The sequence below is a fragment of the Prionailurus viverrinus genome, chromosome F2 (assembly GCF_022837055.1).
Source record: "Prionailurus viverrinus isolate Anna chromosome F2, UM_Priviv_1.0, whole genome shotgun sequence".
Lineage (NCBI taxonomy): Eukaryota > Metazoa > Chordata > Mammalia > Carnivora > Felidae > Prionailurus > Prionailurus viverrinus.
In genome coordinates, this window is record NC_062578.1 from 47,628,666 (window position 1) to 47,648,349 (window position 19,684).

The 19,684-nt window shown below is 43.7% G+C and overlaps 1 protein-coding gene across 6 annotated transcripts in view; it reads left to right on the plus strand.

Annotated features, from left to right (window-relative positions):
* The first annotated feature begins 6,172 nt into the window (after positions 1–6,172).
* GRHL2 (grainyhead like transcription factor 2) overlaps positions 6,173–19,684 on the plus strand; it is a 172,806-nt gene continuing 159,294 nt past the window's right edge. For 2 of the 6 annotated variants that reach the window (XM_047842316.1, XM_047842317.1), the window contains exon 1: positions 6,638–6,755. In XM_047842316.1, the coding sequence (XP_047698272.1) occupies positions 6,736–6,755 (20 nt within the window). In that variant the 5' untranslated portion in view covers positions 6,638–6,735. Of the gene's footprint in view, positions 6,251–6,418; positions 6,553–6,637; positions 6,813–18,254; positions 18,364–19,684 lie in introns of those variants that run through there. The other 4 variants (XM_047842321.1, XM_047842318.1, XM_047842320.1 and 1 more) reach the window with 4 other exon arrangements.

Sequence of the window (19,684 nt, forward strand, 5' to 3'; positions counted from 1 at the left end):
TAGAAGTTGCCTGGGTGAGGACAGGACTTGTTGACTGACGGAAGGCAGGCATGGGTGGTGGTGGTATAAGCTTTGCTCCAGGTTCCCTAAGCTAGGTGGAGAGAGCCAGGAGATGGTATCTCCCTAATTAGCATATGGTCTTTCACTTACTCCCCTGGCTATTCAGTCCAATGCCTCACTCTTGATGACTGATGTACCCAAGCCTCAAGTCTTCCAGGTTCAGTCTGACACTTCTGTCTCCTGCCATGGAAGAGGGATGGGTTTGTGGGCTGAGCTGTGTCTCCCCTAAATTCATGTGCTGAATCTGTAACCCCCGTGCCTCAGAATGTGACTGTGTTGGGAGATGGGCTTTTAAAGAGGCAATTAGCATAAAATGAGATCATATGGCTGGGTCCTAATCCATTACAACTAATGCCTTATGAAAACCGGCTGGCTCAGTTGGTGGAGCGTGCGACTCTTGATCGTCGGGTTGTGCGAGTGCCACTTTGGGTGTAGAAATTACTTACAATAAAATCTTTTTTTAAAAAAAAAGTTAAGAACAGAAAAGAAAATTAGGACTCAGATGTACATTCACAGTGACAAGACTATTTGAGGACAAAGCCAGAAGACAGCCATGTAGAAGCCAAGGAAAGAGGCTTTAGAATGAAGCCAACCCTGACAAGCCTTGAATCTTGGACTTCCAGCCTCCAGAACTGTGACAAAATAATTTTCTGTTGTTTAATATTTTTTTTAAATGTTTATTTTGAGAGAGCGAGAGAGTGAGCACGAATGGGGGAGGGGCAGAGAGAGAGAGAGAGAGAGAGAGAGAGCGAGCGAGAGAGAATCCCAATCCCAAGCAGGATCCACATTCAGCAGGGAACCCAACATGGGGCTTGACCTACCGACCAACTGTGAGCTGAACAGAAATCAAGAATCAGACGCTTAATTGACTGAGCCACCCATGCAACACAAATTTCTGTTGTTTAAACCACACAGTCTGTTGTACTTTGTTATGGCAGCCTTAGGAAACCAATACAGATGGGAGCTTGATTATGCCAGTGGGGGTGGGGACCTAGGGTCCTAACAGATTTGTATCCAGATTTTGAATCAGTCCCTCTGGTTTCAGCCCTACCACTCACTCCCACCTTCAATGATAACTGGAAATTTGATTGCTCTGCCTTATGAGGTCCTACAGGCTAGTCAGGCTAGTTCCTCAGGGTCATCCTTCTTCTCAGCTCAGCTAAGTCACTTCTTTCTCCTGCAGTCACGTCCCACTTCCCCGATTTTCTTGTCATCTTTAACCTCCTCGTCTCTTCTCTTACTCCTCTATCAGTGGGACTGCAGGAAGAAGTAAACACATGTATTCAGTGCACCCTGTTTTAATTTTTTTTTTTTTTCAACATTTATTTATTTTTGGGACAGAGAGAGACAGAGCATGAACGGGGGAGGGGCAGAGAGAGAGGGAGACACAGAATCGGAAACAGGCTCCAGGCTCTGAGCCATCAGCCCAGAGCCTGACGCGGGGCTCGAACTCACGGACCGCGAGATCGTGACCTGGCTGAAGTCGGAGACTTAACCGACTGCGCCACCCAGGCGCCCCATAGTGCACCCTGTTTTAACAGGACCACGAGTTTTACTAATGGCCAGCCCAGGAAACAGTTCTCTCCTGAAGGAAGTATGCAAACCCCAGCTGACTATTAGCTGAATTCCACACCACTAGTCCAAGAGCCTTCACAGAAGGAGTAAATGTCGATGCAGATATACATATCCATGCAACTAGGAAAAACAGAAGTGGCCCCCAAACTGCAAGAACACTGCTATTTACTGCTCAGTTGGTTAAGTTATAAATCTATACATTGATTTCAAATGTAGGCATCCAGGGTACCTTTCATTCTGCCCAAGGTTTCCTCTTGGGGATAAGAGCCAATCAAACAAGTTCGGGTTTTTATAGTGCAAAACACGGTTCTGCAACAGATTCAACGACAGACACGCTGTAGTGGCCCGTGTATGGTAACGTGTAGGGGGCCAACAAGCAGCAGCCAGACTTGTCTGACGAGAACCGTAGCCCTTGAAAACTCGGTATTTGTGCCCAGATGCTGCAGAAGGGGCATCCTTCTCCCAAAGTCTCACTGTAACAGACTCACCATAATGAAACAACAATTTAGTATCAAATACTAAACGTTTTACTTTAGGAAAATGTGATTAGCCGTCATAACACGTGCTAAAGATTACTAATAAAAAAATAAACAATTCCATTTTTCTTGGCTGGGAATTTAACTACAACTTTAATCTTATAAATGAAATGGTTTGGTGTAAAAGCAATACCCTTTTATCACTAGCTTTTTATCTGGAAATTTACTTGGTTGCTGCCACCTAAAGTGACAACCAAAGCTCTACACTGTGCTGAAACTTGGAAGTCTGTGACGTGTACTTTGGCAAATACCAGGTTCATTTTTTTTTTTTTTTTTTTGATGTGCTAATTGTTCCGAGTAAAGACAGTCGTCAGCCATTATATAAACAATCACTAGGTTGGGGACTGAAGAAGAAGAAGAAGAAGAAGAAGAAGAAGAAGAAGAAGAAAGGAGAAGAAGAAGAAGAAGAAAGGAGAAGAAGAAGGAAGAAATCTGGAGAAGAAGAAAGGAATCTTGACCATCACGGACCAATAAAAAGAAAGGTTTGGCCATAAATGCCGGTTTTGTTTGCACCAAGAAATTTGGGACAGTTTGATAAAAGCTTTTGGATAATTTTTTTTTAATGTATTTTTTTTTTAATTTTTTTTTTTTACTTTTATTTATTTTTGAGACAGAGAGACACAGAGCATGAACGGGGGAGGAGCAGAGAGAGAGGGAGACACAGAATCTGAAACAGGCTCCAGGCTCTGAGCTGTCAGCACAGAGCCCGACGCGGGGCTCAAACTCACGGACCGTGAGATCATGACCTGAGCCGAAGTCGGACGCCTAACCGACCAAGCCACCCAGGCGCCCCTTGGATAATTTTTTAAGTAGCTGCAAATTAAAGATGACAGATGGACTCACACTTGTTTATCCTCATTGTCTCCTAAAAAGGACAGTAAAGGGACATAAAAAATAAATACACGGGAACAAAGGGGATGAAGGAAGGGTCATCTGCAAAAGATATTTCAGTACAATTCTGGGCGACGGGGTGGATGGAACAGTAGGAACCGCTTTAAGAGAACAGCAAAAGCTACACTCGCATGTCTTCCTAGAGGTCAGTACAGAAAAAGCCCAGATTATGCTACTGTGCTTCCGAGTGCCCTGGGTCCAGAGATCATCAGAGGAAAATGCTGATGAGAGGTCCCAGCATCCCAGAAGTGAGGAAGAGGTGAGAGGCTGGGGCCTGAGTGAATGTGGGCATTTGGAGTTGTTAGGCCTTCAGGTCCCCTGTCCCATTTCTTGCAGCTGGGTGATTACCTCCAGCTGGAGAAACAGCAGAGAGACTTGTACACCAGGCATGAAGAAAGGCAGGAGTAAGGCACCTACAGGAAAGAAAAGAACATGAAAAACTGCATAGTAAGCTGTGACTCACCTGGGCCCCCCCCCCCCCCACCCCCGAACTGCTTCCAGAATATTGGCAGCCAGGTGAATGTCACTTCAGGCAAGAGATTGCAGATACTTCTCCAGAGAAACTAAAGAGCCGAAAAGAGAAGAGCCTATAGAATAAACAGCCTCCACCTGATCACCACACAGCAAGCCCACTCCTTCCCATCCTCACACATAGTTTCTGGTGGGGTTTTATGACCTCATTCTTAAGTATGAATGGAGAGTCAACGGTTTGCAACATTTGATGAAAGCCTTCAACGCGGTGAAATTTTAGAATAGTAGAGAACTAAGGAGCATAATTATGACATTTCAAAATATTAGAAACAAAGAGACTATTCTACAAGTTTCTAGAAAGAAAAATTCCTGGCCACAAAGAAATGGGAACCAGGATGCCATTGGAATTCTCAACAGAATCACTGGATATTAGAAGATAAAAGAGCACATTTTTATCAACTTATTAATGAAGAATTTCAACTTAGAATCCTACACTTGTTCAAACTTTCCATCTAAAGTAAGGGTTGAGGGGCGCCTGGGTGGCTCAGTCGGTTGAGCTTCTGACTTGGGCTCAGGTCATGATCTCACAGTCCGTGAGTCCCAGGTCATGGGTTTGAGCCCCGCTTCGGGCTCTTTGCTGACAGCTTGGAGCCTGGAGCCTGCTTCGGATTCTGTGTCTTCCTCTCTCTCCGACCCTCCCCCCTTCATGCTCTGTCTCTCTCTGTCTCAAAAATAAATAAACATTTAAAAAATTAAAAAAAAAATAAAGTATGGGTTGAACACAGCCATTTCAAGTTTTACCTTCTGTACCTTTTCTTGGTTTGTGGCTGGAACATGTGCCATGAAAATGAAGTGGTAACCAAGAAAGAAGGCGTAGGACAGAGAAATGGGGTTTTTGCTCTGGAGATGAAGGAATGTCCCAGGATGACAGCTGACCAGAGGGTCCTGAGAGGAATTCATCTTCTTTGGAGCAGGAGGACAGTGAACTTTTGGAGGGATTTTTTTTTTGGGGGGGGAGGGGTGGAAATGAGATTGTTTGATCATTTGGAAGATAAATGTGATAGTCATTTGATAGATACGTTGTAGAAAAAATATAAGAACACGTGCATAACAAACTAAGTAAACAGATTAAAGGCTGTATAAGAAAGAAAACAACCACAGTACACTAATTGGCTCTGCTGTGACTGGTATTTGCACAGTCATCAGCTACTTAGTGGCCCTCAACTGTGAGTGAGCTATGTTGGAAGAACAGTGGAAGGGGAGATTCTGGGCTTTGAAAGAGCTAAATCCTTATCTAAAGGCAACAGGTGCTCAAAGCACCACATCTAAAATGATAAATCAAAAGACAGCAGTATAAATCATTTAGCAGCAGAGAGGTCAGGGCACCCGGCTGGCTCAGTCGGAAGAGCGTGTGACTTGATCTTGGGGGTCGTGAGTTCAAGCCCCATGGTGGGTATAGAGATTACTTAAAATCTTGAAAAAAAAAAAAAAAAAGAAATGGGGAGGTCAGCGACAAAAGAGACAGCTAAAAGTGGAATGTGAACGCTCTAGAAAGGAGGTTAAGAAGGTGGGGAAAAGGTAGGTATTGCATTGTCTTAAAATATTACATTATCTTGAAAAAGTGTGTATGCTTATATTGTGGTTAAAAACGAAGAACAAAATTTTGTAATTCACTTGCTGAGCGTGAAACACGGAACAACCAAACCTTGTCTCATAATGTAATTCTCAGGAAATATCTGACCCATAAAGGTTAAAACAGAAGTTGCGTATCATCTCTGGCAACCTAGTATTAACTTGAAATAAAATAGGATATGCCTTCCATGCCCTCTTTATTTTTACTATTCATATGTATGGACTGGATTTCCTGTCAGGACTTTCACAAACATTTCTTTAGGAACAGTGGTTATAAATTAAACCTTTGGTAATTGGTGTTGTTCCCAAACAGGAGAAACAGCACCACAAAAAAGTCAGTTTCATCCTGAACTGTTTCCATAGCAACCATATTAAGCTGGAAGGATAAAGCACCTTTGTAGTCGCTGCTTCTATTGAATTACAATGTAAATGTTGATGCCTGCCTGGGAACGTCAAATGACAACAGGCTTACAGAAGGGGTTCAGTGGTTGTTTGCAGCTCTGGAATCCCAGACTAGAGTTGCCATCGAAGAGGCAGGCCTGGGCCATCTTGGCGTCTATTCACCCCAAATCTCCTCACCCCATCAAAACCACGCCACTAGCCATCTGCCCAGCTCATGAAAGGATGCTCACCTATGTGAAAATCTGTAATCTACCTGGTATCTTTTACACATCGGGACACGGAAAGTGTTTGCTCTGGATAAGAATGTTAAAAATGCAATTACACAACAGACTCGGCAATCTTTGTGTTTTTTCCCCCCTCGGCGCAGAAAGTAAACTTCAGTCCCTCACTCTTCCGACAATGTCAAAAGTCCTCTTCAAGTGTGTGTTAAAAGCCCTGCGGTTGTGCTGCCCATTTGATTCCGGTTCGGCTGGCCTGGGGTACCTGGGTTCAGCTCTCCTTTAGGCCTTCCGTTCGACCCACAATCCCTAGTGGTGGCAAGTGTTTCTTTTTTTTCCTGCCCCCTCCCCCCCCCGCCCCCACGCGGCCGGCCTCCGGGAAGAAGGAAAGCGTGGCGTGAAGCCTACTCCTAGCAAATGACCCTCAGCTCCCACGGGCTGCAAACGTGCCGCCGCTCCACTCAGGTAAACTACGGAGTGAGTTACCTGCACTTGGAGAAGGGCCTTACCTGAGCGCGCCTCTGCCAATGGCAGCTCACCTGAGGGAGCTTTGCAGCCAATCACGGCGCAGCTCGTCCCTCGGGCTTGTATCCTTTAGTGAAAGAATTCAGCTCCTTGCGAGAAAGTTACCTGTGGCCGCCCAAGTCCGCCACTTTCTGCTCTGTGGCTGCCCATTGCCACCTTCCAGGAGGACTCCGCGCCGCCCGGCCGCCTCCGAGCTCGGGCCCCATGTGAGGGGCCCCCCCTTATCCCACCTTTCCGGCTAGGTGAGGGCGCGAGCGGGCGAGCGAGCGAGAGTGGTGAGGGGGGACGGAAAAGCAGAATTACCTGTAGCTCTTGTTCTGCCATCTCGGGCGCTCTCACACACCTTCACCTGCACAGACTTGAAAGTCCAGTTTCACCAGAGGCTGAGGCTCCAGGAAAAGGGGAGCGAGTTCATTGGATCAAACATGTCACAAGAGTCGGACAAGTAAGTGGATCACACGCGCCGGCTGCTGCTACTACCACTTTGGGCTGATGGCAACTGGTTTGTTATGTTTTGGTTTTTGTTTTTTAAGTTGCTATTGTTGGTTTTTTTTTTTTTTCTTTCTTTTTTCTTTTTCTTTTTGGTGTATCCAGACTTCTCCAGATTGTGTTTCTACCCTGGTTAAGGGGAGAAACCCTACAAGAATGTGAATGTTTAATACCCCCTTTGGGCCTTGATAGTCAAAGTAGGTTTTCCTCTTTTCTTCCTCCCTTGCGAATGGTCTCACCTCCCGTCTCCCAGGGCGAATACTTGCATATTGACAGAGGTTTTGGTAGATGAGGGCGGGAGGCCTGTTATTCCCCCCTCTCTTTAGTTGCTCCTGCCGCTTCAGGCTGCTAAGGCCATTTGGAAATTCAGCCGAGTTCCTACGAGGTGTGCAAAGGGCCTGCGAGAAGAGCGGGTCTTGGCCGCTTTTGTGTGCGCGCAACAAAGAGCCTTTATCCTGGCGCAGAAACGGCCATCTTCCCGCACTGGGGCAGGAGAGTGCGTGTGTGCGCGCCCGCGTGTGCGCCCCTGGGCCGGGGCGAGGCGCGGGGTCGCGGGGCTCCAGCCCCCGCCCCGTCCCCCTCCCCCACGCTCCCGCGGTGTTTGGCCGCCTCCCGCAGGTGCGGGAGGACCGGGCCCTACGGAAATGAGGGGAATTGATTTGAGGCCCCGATGTTGCACTTCCGTGGGGCGGGAAAGGCCGCCTGCGACTTGATTCACCCACGTCCGGACGGCGTGTGCACGCCCCTGCGAGCCCCGGGCCCTGGCGCGGCCAGCCGGGCCCTGGCGCTCCACGCCGGCGGCCGCCACCTCTGGGGTGGCTGGCGGGGCAGCGAGGAGGGCGCCGGGCCTTCCTGGGGGGCTCGGAGGGCTCGGGGCGGCGGGGCCCGGCTTCCCGCGCCTCGAAGGCAGGGCGGGCAAGCGCGTCCTTTCCGTCCGGGACGGGAACTCTGGGCTCGCCCGGGATCGGCGGCCTGCGCGGCCCGCGCCGCGGGTAGCCGGGCCCCGGGCCCGGGTCCAGTCGCGTCCAGGCGGCCTCCCGCAGGCCTGGCCCCCGCCTCGGGGACGGCTTTGTGCTTAGCTGGGGGAGGTGGGGCCGAGGGCGGGAGCGGGAGGGAGCCGGAGGTGGGTCCCGCGGCCTTTCTTGGGATTAAGTGGCGACACTCCCTTCCCCCTCTCGGGCGCGTCCCTGGCTGGGAACTGGCTGAGTCCTCTTGGAAGTGCCTACGGGCCACCTTGCTGCCTGGTAACTTTGCTCTGGTGTCGTGGCCACCCCAAGGAGACCTTTCTGAGGGTGTCTCCGCCGGGGCCAGGGCGCCGGGACGCCGTCGGACCCTCTCCTGACGTGGCCCGGGGCCAGTCCCAAACTGACGGACCCTGAGTGGGCGACAGGAATGCCCGGAGGACCTGTCCAGAGGTGGAGGGGCGGGCCATCTTCAAAGTAAAGCCGCTGGTAGAGTAGGCGTATCGAACAACACAGGCTGTCATGCTTAAAAATAAAAAATAAGCAAAACCCCAAACAACAACAACAACAAAACCCTGCCAGATATTGGTACCGCTTTACACACCAACGAAAAGCGGGCTGCTGGCTACACAGCGGACGGGAAGAACTGCTGGAAACAAACGCTGGAAGAGGGTAGGAGTGGGGGTAGGGATAGGAAGGTGTGTGATTGTAGGAGTATTGCCCACCCCACCCCCGCCACGTTTTGTCTGTAGCCTCTGAGAAGTCACTCCTCGAGCTTGAAAACTCCAGTAGCCAGGAGTCGGAGATGACAGCAGAACTTTTTGGATTGTTTTGATCTTCGTGTCAAAAAATGGTTGCAAATCGGAAAAGACTTACTGCAGTTCCTTAATTAAATCACACGATTAACATTTGGTTGCACTGCTTAGTTTTGTATTACAACCTGACTCAAAATGAGTTCCTAATGAAAACGGGTCGATGTTTCTTTTGCCCTGTTGGACCTAGCGCCAAGAAACGATGTATTTAGTATTGAGAAAAGTTCAGCACAATGCATTACTTAATTTTTATGGGTAATAACTATTTGGGGTTACTTATATTTAAGGAAAATAGCTTTTATCTAATCCTAGTTTCCAAGACATAATTTTGTAGCCTGGGAAAAGTAATACTAATAAGAACGATACCCATAAGAAACTGCTGCAGCCCAATTGCCTCTCTTTGCCTGGGCTATTGAGAAATTGCTTGAAATTAATAAACGATCCTTGGGATCAATTTTGGGAACTATAGCCTTTGTTTTCTTAATGTCCTCCTCTAGCGGAGGACCGGCAGGGGTGGGTCCCGGATTCGCCGGCCTGAAGTTTATGCCTTTGTGTGTGTTAGTTACGTGGGGTCGGGGTGTGGGCGCTAAGAAAAAGGACAGAAGAGCGAGTTACTGGGGCTTCCTGCTACAGCAAGCAGAGTCCTGGAGCCTGAGCTTCATCGGCTTCATGGGAAAACCACCTAGGAGGCATGTTTTCTAGAAGTAACCTAAAAGAATACACACAGGATATTTTCCCATAAGCCCCATCAAAGTGTAGGTAATCTTTTGGTTAGCAGAGGAAGATAATTCCAGCTAGCAAGTCTGAACTGAAGTAGCATCATCTTTTTTATGGTTGTGGACTTTTCAGATTGAACCGTTCTGCTTTTTATGTTCTGTAATGTTGATGCTATCACTAATTAAAACAAAGTATTTTTAGGACAGCTTGTCTTTGTACATATTTGAAGATTCTCTGTTCCCTCTTAAATTTTATGAAGATTTATGATCTTTGTCAACAAGCTTGTGTATTCTAGCAAGGCAATGATAGGTTTAGAAACTTTTTTTGCTGCCAAAACATACAAAATATATTGAGGATATAATATTATATATATATGTATATAATTTTGATATCCACAGGTATTTTTCATTACACAAATGTTTTCTGATTACCAGCTATTTGCAACACATTCAGATAGGCATTATAAGAGAATAAAAAGATGTGTAAAGATGAGCCACGTCCTCCAGGAGCTTACACTCTCGTGGAAGGTGAGACGTGAGCAGACATAATTGTAATTAAGGCAAGACCTGGTAAGTGCCTAAAAAAAATCACAAAGAAAATATAATAATGTATTATCAGATCATGGTATATCAATCCTCCTTCCAACTCACCTCGTTTTTGTCTAGGACAATTACTTTTAGGCATTCAATGTGGTTTAAGGAGTCTGGCCATTATTCCAGAAAAGAAACAGAAATTGCTCAAAGTTATAGACATCTCATGTGGTATAAACTTTCAAGTAATGGGATAAAACATTTTAATTAATTTTTTACTCCTTAGTTTTATACATGCATGTTTGTTTCCATTTGGCTATATAAAATGTATTTTAGGATCATAAACATTAAGTAATCATATCTTCCTCAAACCACTAAAAACCATTCATTTATTTGACAAATACATTTATTTGAGTGCCAGGCATTGATCCTGGCATTGAGACCCACTAGTGAATAGAACAGAGTCCTTGCCCTCATGATGCTTACATTCTAGTGGGGGGAAAAACAGACCATCAATCAAGAAGGAATACATAACAAAATAGAGGTTGATAAGTGATAAGGAAAGCAAAGCAGACCGAAGAGATTAAGAATAATGGGAGTTATTTTATATAAGGTGGTCAGGGATGGCCTCTCTGATGAGATGCACTGGAGATACCTGGGTCAAGAGTACAGGTCCATGGAAGAGCAAGTGCAAAGGCCCTGAGGTAGGAGAGTCCTTGGCATATTCAGAAAGGAGCCCGTAAATCAGCGAGGTAGAGAGATAATGGTAATGAAGTAAACTAACAATTCTCTCCTTCATAGTCCAGATATCTGTATATTTAAAAATAGGCAGGGGCGCCTGGGTGGTGCAGTCGGTTAAGCGTCCGACTTCAGCCAGGTCACGATCTCGCGGTCCGTGAGTTCGAGCCCCGCGTCGAGCTCTGGGCTGATGGCTCAGAGCCTGGAGCCTGTTTCCGATTCTGTGTCTCCCTCTCTCTTTCCCCTCCCCCATTCATGCTCTGTCTCTCTCTGTCCCAAAAATAAATAAACGTTGAAAAAAAAATAAAATAAAAATAGGCAATTATAAATGGTTCTGGCAATGGAGAGGTGAGTAAATAATAAGCTAATAGCATCAGCCTTATCTCTTTCCCCAAGTAGCACCAGTTTAATGGTTAAGCTCTAGTGTTCTCTTCCCTACAATGGATTAAATTCTATATACTCCTTAATTTAGAGATGAATAAGTTCACATATCCTAGAAGATTCCTGGAAACTGGAACAGAAGAAGAGGGACCAAGGACAGCTGGTGCTTGCTCTCTCACCCTGCTTTCCTGCCTTCCTCTTGCCCTAATCCGGTGCAAACTTGTATCCTTTAGGAAACAAGATTTATCCACTGTGTTTGGAAGTGAGACACTCCAGTCTGCTTTGGTTAGCTTGGTAGCTTCAATGAAGTAAACTAATATACAGGCAAAATTAACATATTGAAAAATAAGAAAATGCTAGACAATAAGAATTTGGATTGACTTAAAAAAAAGTTAAATTACATGTGTGCCTAATAAATACACTATTGTCTTTATGTATATTGTGTTTAATAATAGAAATCTCTGAGAAATCCTTTAAATCATTGCTTTCCAAACTCATCTGATTACAAAAATATCACCTGAGGCATTTGGTAAAACTACAGATTGCTGGGTCCCACCCCCTAGCTATGGAATCAGAGGGGCCAGGGCATCTGAATTTAAAAATTGTCCCAGGTATATTTTATGTACATTTATGATAGTGTCAGTTAGTGAAATAATGCTTTAAGTGAGTACTCACATTACTTTAATAAATTCAGTATATATATATATATATGTATATATATATGTATATATATATATTTCAGTATATATATATACAAATATATATGCATATATATACACACATATATACACACACACACACATATATATATATACACACACACACACACTCAGGTGTATATCCACTGTGTCAGTGAAATGAAACCTGGGAGCTTTATTTTACATTCTTTGAGCTACCCTGTTTAAGCAACTTCTGATACAATTTCAATTTGGTTTAAGAATTCTTTGGCCCCCTGTCAATTTTGTTTGCTTCCGTTGCTTTGCTGAAGTGCCCCTTCTGGAAGAATGGGATCCTTTTGACAGGCCATATATTTCCAGAGCTGCTGAGGACCTCATTTGGAGTGATGTCACCCATGTGGGTCTCTGCCAGGTTTGTAGCCAAGTGTCAAGCTCAGATTTTAGGCTGGAGCCTACTCACCAGGGAGTTAGGTTAGAGTTAGAAGGTCAACCTTGACCTTCTGCACTTTCACATTAGAACCTGAAACTAGTGCACCTTTTTCTAGGGATAGTCATTGAATTTAGAATCTATTCGGTAGCACAAGGTCAAAGATAACAAGTTAGAATCTGATGTTGCTCCTGGTGAAATGATTTAATGGGATGATGGTTGCAGTTTCACTTCTAGGGCTAAGGGTAGCTTTAAGTATTACCTGATAAGATGGTAGTATACTGTCTATTGTCCTGTAAATAGGTCCTGTTTTAAACTGACCACCAGGATCAGGCCACCCAAATGGGCCCAGTGCCCTCTGGTTCAAGGAGGATTAGAGTAAGTGCTGGAGCAGTTGATGAAGCACTATATCTAGCAATTTCTATTAGACTCTGCAGTCAAAAGGAGAATTTAAACAAGTAGTCCGCTAAGTCCAACATACGTAGGCACATTTAAATAATAATACTCAGTAACCTAAGAAGTATTTGTTTGAAATCTATAGATAATTTTAAAAAGATTATTATTTTGATGTTACGTTTTTATTTATTTATTTTTTTTTTTTTTTTAAATTTTTTTTTCAACGTTTTTTATTTATTTTTGGGACAGAGCGAGACAGAGCATGAACGGGGGAGGGGCAGAGAGAGAGGGAGACACAGAATCGGAAACAGGCTCCAGGCTCTGAGCCATCAGCCCAGAGCCCGACGCGGGGCTCGAATCCACGGACTGCGAGATCGTGACCTGGCTGAAGTCGGACGCTTAACCGACTGCGCCACCCAGGCGCCCCGAGGTTTTTAAATCTACTTAAAATTTTTTTAATATTTATTTACTTATTTATTAATTTTTTTTTTTTTTTGAGAGAGAGAGAGAGAGAGAGACAGAGAGATAGAGTGCAAACAGAGGAGGGACAGAGAGAGAGGGAGACACAGAATCCAAAAGCAGGCTCCAGGCTCTGAGCTGTCAGCACAGAGCCCGAAGCGGGGCTCAAACCCATGATCTGGGAGATCATGACCTGAACTGAAGTCAGTTGCTCAACCGACTGAGCCACCCAGGTGCCCCTAAATCTACTTTTTAAAAAGGCTTAGGTAGCTCAAGCAAATGCTTTGGTTCCTCTTTGTGACTTTGATATAACTGGGCATACATTTCTCGTTAAAAAATGAACAGTTGGGATAAAGAGTATTTTCCCTCTTATTTCCTCCTCCCTAGTCTGAGCCAAACATGTACCCCTTCCTTCCCTCCCTTCCTTCCTTTCTTCTTTAATCTGTCTGCTGATACTGCTTTCTTGACTGTTTTTTTCCTCTTATAGTACTTGGTGGAAATGGACACATGTCTAGCTTCTATGCATTGAGATACATGTGAATCTGATTTTAGGTACTATTTTAGTCAGTGAACTTTACTGCATTCTCTTAGCATTCACATGGAGCATAGCATCCCAACCTTGTACCTGAGCCAAGAGTTAAGAAGATGGTAGTAGAAATGATGTTGCCTTATTTAAGTCAACTAAGTTTAACCTTGGAAAATGTTTACTTTTGAGTTATTCTTAGCATAAGAGAAACCTTATCCTAAGTCACTTAGAGTCGCCACTCATGATCCCTGGCTTCATATCAGGGTGTGGACCTTCTCTTCCTTTTCAAAAGGGATTCAAGGATTCCTGCTCAATTATAACAACTAAGTCTAAGCTAAAATTGAGCAGTGATTGGTTTGGCAAACTTGTTCAGGAAAAATTCCTTAGCAAGCAGCAACAGGTTGAATAGGAATTTTTAGTTTGGCCCAGGAGGACTAGTGGTTGCTCAGTAACAACAACATGTACCTGGGAGTCCCTCAGACAGCTTCACAAGTCTTCAAATTGAGGCCCCCAAAGTTCGGGTTAACCTTCTTCTCCACCTGGCCTGCGTATTTCCATCCTTTAGAGAAGTCCCAGCTCCTTGGTTCAAATCTGTGTATCCATCCATCCATCCATCCATCCATCCATCTATCCATCCATCACTAGGAAATTATATTTTATGCTGTAAGTCTTTTAATGGTAAATAGTAAAAAGGACTGGACTAAAATGGATTAAATGGGATAGAAACAAGAAAGTATCTATCTCTTTGAGGATCTACCTCCCAACCCCCACCCGACCCATTTTTAGTAGGAAGAGGATCAAACAGTGTTTAACTTGATGTGTTTTGGTGACTACCAGAATTAAAGTAACATTATTTCTAAAAACAGCATGTTTAGAATTGCTATATACAACACCATACAAGTACTCATTTTTAGAGTTCTTTGGAGACTCCTGGAAAAGCTGGTACATTTCAGGGGATTTCAATGTACATTTCAACAATAAGTAGGGTTATGGAGATTGTTTATGCATTTGAATGGGCATTCAGTGGAAAGCAATGGCTGCAGGGATGAAGAGCCTTATTTTACTTTGTAATGAACATGGCAATGAACTTTGTGGGGAGCACTTTTAAAGCGATCTGACTTCACATTCACTCGCAAGGAAATGCTTCCTTTACAAGTGTGAATGCAGACACCCTCCAGAGTAGAAAAAGACAGCAAGATTTGCTTGCTGTTTCTCTTTACTTTGGTGCCCGCCTTTCATCTGAACGCTGGATGTACAAGTATAGCTTACCACCCCCCCCTCCTTCCCACCCCCACCCCTTGCCACAGTCTTTTTTTTTTTTAAGGTCTCTGAATTCAGACTGGAGTTTTAGAAAAGACAAGTGCAGTAAACGCAGTAAAGAGAGGAAGAGAAAGAGAGCAGGAAGAAACTGTTCTTTAGTCACTGTTAGAGTTGCCAGCATTTTCTTAGTAGGAGGAAAGTTGCTGTGCTACCTGGCTGAGGTTTACTGTGGGATGGCGTGTGGCTATTTATCCTTCTGGGGAATTGATACTGACTTTAACCTGAAGCCTGGAATCCTAGAGCTAGGGAGGGCTGTAGAAATCACATAGGGCATGTGAGTACCCAAGATAGGATTTGAAGCTAAAAGTTTGGTGTAAGAAGTAAAGTGCCATACACTCTTAATTCTGGGTTGCATGTTGAGGTTGTAAGTATGGGTTGAAAATTGGACATTTTGATTAATTTGAAAAAAATATGCTGGCTTTTTGGGGAAGGGAGATTGAGAACAGGGGAGGCATTGCCTATTTACTTTTTAAAATAGGAACATGAATACATGAAATGCCTGTTTAAGGTTCTGATAGTATTAGTGTGAGTTAGAATGGACTTTCCTTCCCACACTCACCCCAAATCATTGTTTTTAGTTCTCAGTTCAGTGAGCCCCATAAAATAACTGCTTTCTGTACTTCTTGTATCTAACTTTTCGAAGAAGCGCAAGGAACAAAGGTAGCTCTTTTTTGCCTCTTTCCTGAATTGCCAATAAGATAATTAACACAAGATCCGAGAACTCTTTTTTCATTATTTTTCATCTGTAAAATAAAATTGAAATAAATGAGCTCTGAGGATAATACCTGCTGCAAAATTCTGAGTCTCAGTTTTCTCCCTGCAGAGGGTTCTGGACTGGTGGCGACTCACAGAAACTATAAAGGGTGTTAGCAAGATAGGAAAGTACTGGGCACAATGGGACTTGCTTCCACTCCGAAACCACCCTCACCCCTTTAGCAGAATAAAAGGTGGTCTGACTAAGATGACAAAGACATCCAGCAGGTGGGAGAAATTCAGAGGGACACATGGAATTCAGATGGGCAGGTAGGAAGTAAAATCAGCGGTTTACCTAGAGGAGCCCCGCACAGCTTCGCTAGAATGGTAGATAAAAGGTACAAGAAAATCAGATAAAAAGAGCTGGTAGGTACTCTGAGAACTCTTTCCAGAGAGAGTCTAGGAAGTGGGTTACCCTGGGCAGGTTTGAGTGAGAATGAGGCAATATCAGAACAGATGGAACATTGAGTAAAATGTAGTAAGCTGAGAACCTTAGGCTAATTGGGAGAACCTCTCTCTCCCTTCCCTCCCCCTCCCCCTCCTCCCCCCTCCTCCCCCTCCCCCTCCTCCTCCTCCCTCCTCCCCCTCCCCCCTCCCCCCTCCCTCCTCCCCCTCCTCCTCCCTCCTCCCCTCCCCCTCCCTCCTCCCCTTCCCCCTCCCTCCTCCCCCCTTCCCTCCTCCCCCTCCTCCCCCTCTTCCCCCTTCTCCTTTCTTCCTTTTTCTTCTCCCCTTCTCCTCCTCTTCCCTACTCCTTTTCCTCCTAACAAAATATAATTCAGGGACACCTATTGCCAAGCCAGTAGTTTAGTCAGTGTTCAGGAAAGGTATTAAATAATAGAAGGATAAGAATAGTATCTGTGGTTTCACTTAAATTATTAGGTAATATATTATTTCACATCAGGCATATATAATGACCATTCATTTAGGTCTGGAATGAAATCTCCTCTGGTATCCTATTGTGTGATATGTAGGATTTAAGGTCTCTGAAGTCAATTTTCTCAGAAGTCAGTAACTGCTAACCAGGACAAAATGGATAATGGATTGTAGCTCTTGGAAGATTTTCATGTTGGAGGACTTTTTCTAGGTTACAAGTCCCTTTACATACATTTTTCTTCCTCTGCAGACCACGATTTTTTTTTTTTTTTTTTTTTTTTTAGCTGCTTTGGAGTCTTGGTGTCTCCTTTTAAAAATATGTGTATCTTACATATCTTTGAAAGCATTTTAATAAAGGACAGATGCTTCAATAGAAATATGGTCAAAGAACATGAGTAGATAATGCACAAAAGTTATAAAAAAACTGGGTTTGAGGAAAATACCTTTCTAGGAGGATTATAAATTATTGTAAACTTTCTGGAAGGCAGTGTGGTAAAACCGTTTGAAATGGGCCTACTTGTTGACAGGACACCTGGATTCCAGTTGTAGGGATTTGTCTTAAAGAAATAATCAAGGCTATTAATTGTAGCATTATTTTTGAAAGCAAAACATCAGAAAATCCCTCTAGCGCCTAGCTCCAAAGGATTGGTTTCTGTGCTCGGTGAGATGGTGCGATTCTCTGCGAGCATAATAAATCCTATTAAGAAAAATATTTAATGGCAGGAGAAAATGTTCATGACGTATTGTGTTGGAAAGTTTACAGACAGAGAAAATAAAGCATCAATAATAATAGCAGTAACCCCACAATAGGTTAACAGTGGTTTGCTCTCTGGAGAAATTATAGATACTACTGTCTCTTACTTGTCTTTCTAGTTTGCTTTAGTGAGCTTGCACTGCTTTTGTGATCAAAGAGACAAATGTAAAGGTTACATTGTAAAATAGTCATTCCACCAGGGAGACATTTGAAAATAACGCTTACCTAGTCTACACAATGGAAAAGCCCGCCTGCTTGCTTGTTCCCGGTAGCATTTATCTGCTCCCCCCCCCCACCCCCCCAAGAAGTCCCTGCCTCTCAGTACACTTCACTGCTGCTATGCCTCCCTCACCTGTAGCTTTGTTGGGTTTATGTCTCAACAACCTTGTATTTTTGGATTTGCCCAATTATCGGCTTCCAGCTATTTTTCAAAATAGAACAAATGGGTGTAGGAGTTTCCAACCCTCGTATAATTTGAAGCTGGGGAATGACTAAGAAGGAGAGAAACTCCTTCCACTCAGTAGGCTGTAGGTACCTGCATGGTTTCCCTTGGAGAAAATTCTCTGTAGAGGAGGCAGCCTTGACTCAGACTCTGCCTGAGTGTTCTTGGGAGAGACTTGGTGATGAGCCCAGTTGTTTTTAAGCTATAGCAGGAACACGGAGAGCACAGAATATGACTTCCTTTAAAAATAAAAAGCAGTTGTCGGCAAGTTTGAGTTTCTGTTACTTTTTAACGACAATTTATTTTTTTCCACAATTTATTTTTTTCCATAACGTAGACTTGCATTTTCCCTGGAGGGCCGAGCGAGTGACTCATCTACCTGCTTCTACAAGCTGGTACATAGATCATGCCAGACGGGCGCTGGAGTCTGTTAGTTAAGCTGTATGAGATTGCATCACTGGATTTCCTGCAGGCTCTTTAATGGAGTCTTTGTAGAAAATATGAAATTATTTGCTTATCAACATACCCGAGAGCATCCACAGTAGGGAACAAAAAGTACACAATATGAACTTGAGGGAGAAAATGGCCTTACAGAATCACTGCAGTTGCCAAACTTCTGTCAAGGAAAGAAAAAAAAAAAAAAAAAGGACGGGGGTGGGGGGGTGGGGGGGTGGGGGGGTGGGGGAAGGGTGGAGGGAGTTTTTTTTGAAAATGGAAATGAAGTCTGTAAATAGGAGCAAACCAAAGCAATGTTTGGCTATGGGAATCAACACAAGAGTTTGAAACAGAAACCCATGGTAAGTATATCTTTTGGTTGTGGATTCAAAAGTGAAATTTGCAATTGCCCCTTTCTCTCCCATGCCTACCTGGTTTCCCCTCCCCCATATGTTCCTTCTTGTAGTGCAGAAATTCATCAGACCTCAAATACTGTATCTTGCATTTTCAAAAATCGTTATATTCTTTGAATGTTCAAAGTCTAAATAAAAGCACGTATTCTTACAGGACTTGTGGGAGCCAGGAGCGAAGGGCTACAGTTTGTTTTTTTATTCGTATTTGTTGTCAATTTTAGTAAACAGCCTAACCGGTGTGGTTTGTATTCTGTTCAGCCACGTGAAACCACAAATTTGCTTTTTGAATTTGCCGGCAAATCTCGGTACACGATTCATTGATCACTTCTAGTATCCTGAGGTTGAAATAGACTGGGGTAGTGATTGTTTCTCTCTTTCCTCATTTAAAAGACCCGTATGCTTTTTTTGTCTTCCTGATCCTTCCTAAACAATGAAATACCTGTGTGGTAGATACCTGGGATACATTTAATTACAAGTTGCAAGTTTTTCTATTGCAGCATACCCATGCTTGGCCAGGTGAAAATTGAGCACGCCACTGAGAGCTTTTTGGACTAACTAGATTTTGTTGTTGTTGCACCAGTATTCCTGGACTGTGGAGGCAATTGAAAGGTTATGATTCTGAGATTTTTATTGTACTGACCCTAGGCTGGACAATTTTGTAAATCACTGTTTTGCAGCCTTTCTGCACGATAGGCTAAACTGCTTCGAAGGCCATCTTCCAGGCTTTCATCGTAACTATTTTATAGTGTACTTCTGGATTTTCATGTGTGTGTGTGTGTTTTTTTAAGCGCCATTTTGGGTGGAGACTTTCTGATTATGAACATAATATATGGTCATTAGGAAAAACTGGAAACTAGAGAAAGTTACAGAGGAAAAATCATTCATAATTCCAGGATCCTAACACTGTATATTTTCTTAAGTGTCTAGTAAGTGCCTGCATATGAATGTGGTTATAAAAGAATATATAAATTATTATCTGCCCTTTTTACAACATTCATGCCATTCAGGGCTTTCCATTTAATGCTCTATTATTAGCATTTTACTTGTTTCTTAAGTATTCTACATAACACTTAAAGATGAAATCAGCCATCTTCTATTTTTATTTAGGCTGTTTTTACTTTTTCATGCTTGTATATAAATCTTTGTATCTCTGGCTATTACTTCAGAATAGGTTTCTGGAAGTATAAAAATGAAAAGACATAAATATTTTTAGGTTCTTGATTTGTAATTTGAAAATGACCGCTAGAAAGAGTGTAAAACAGCCTTTTCT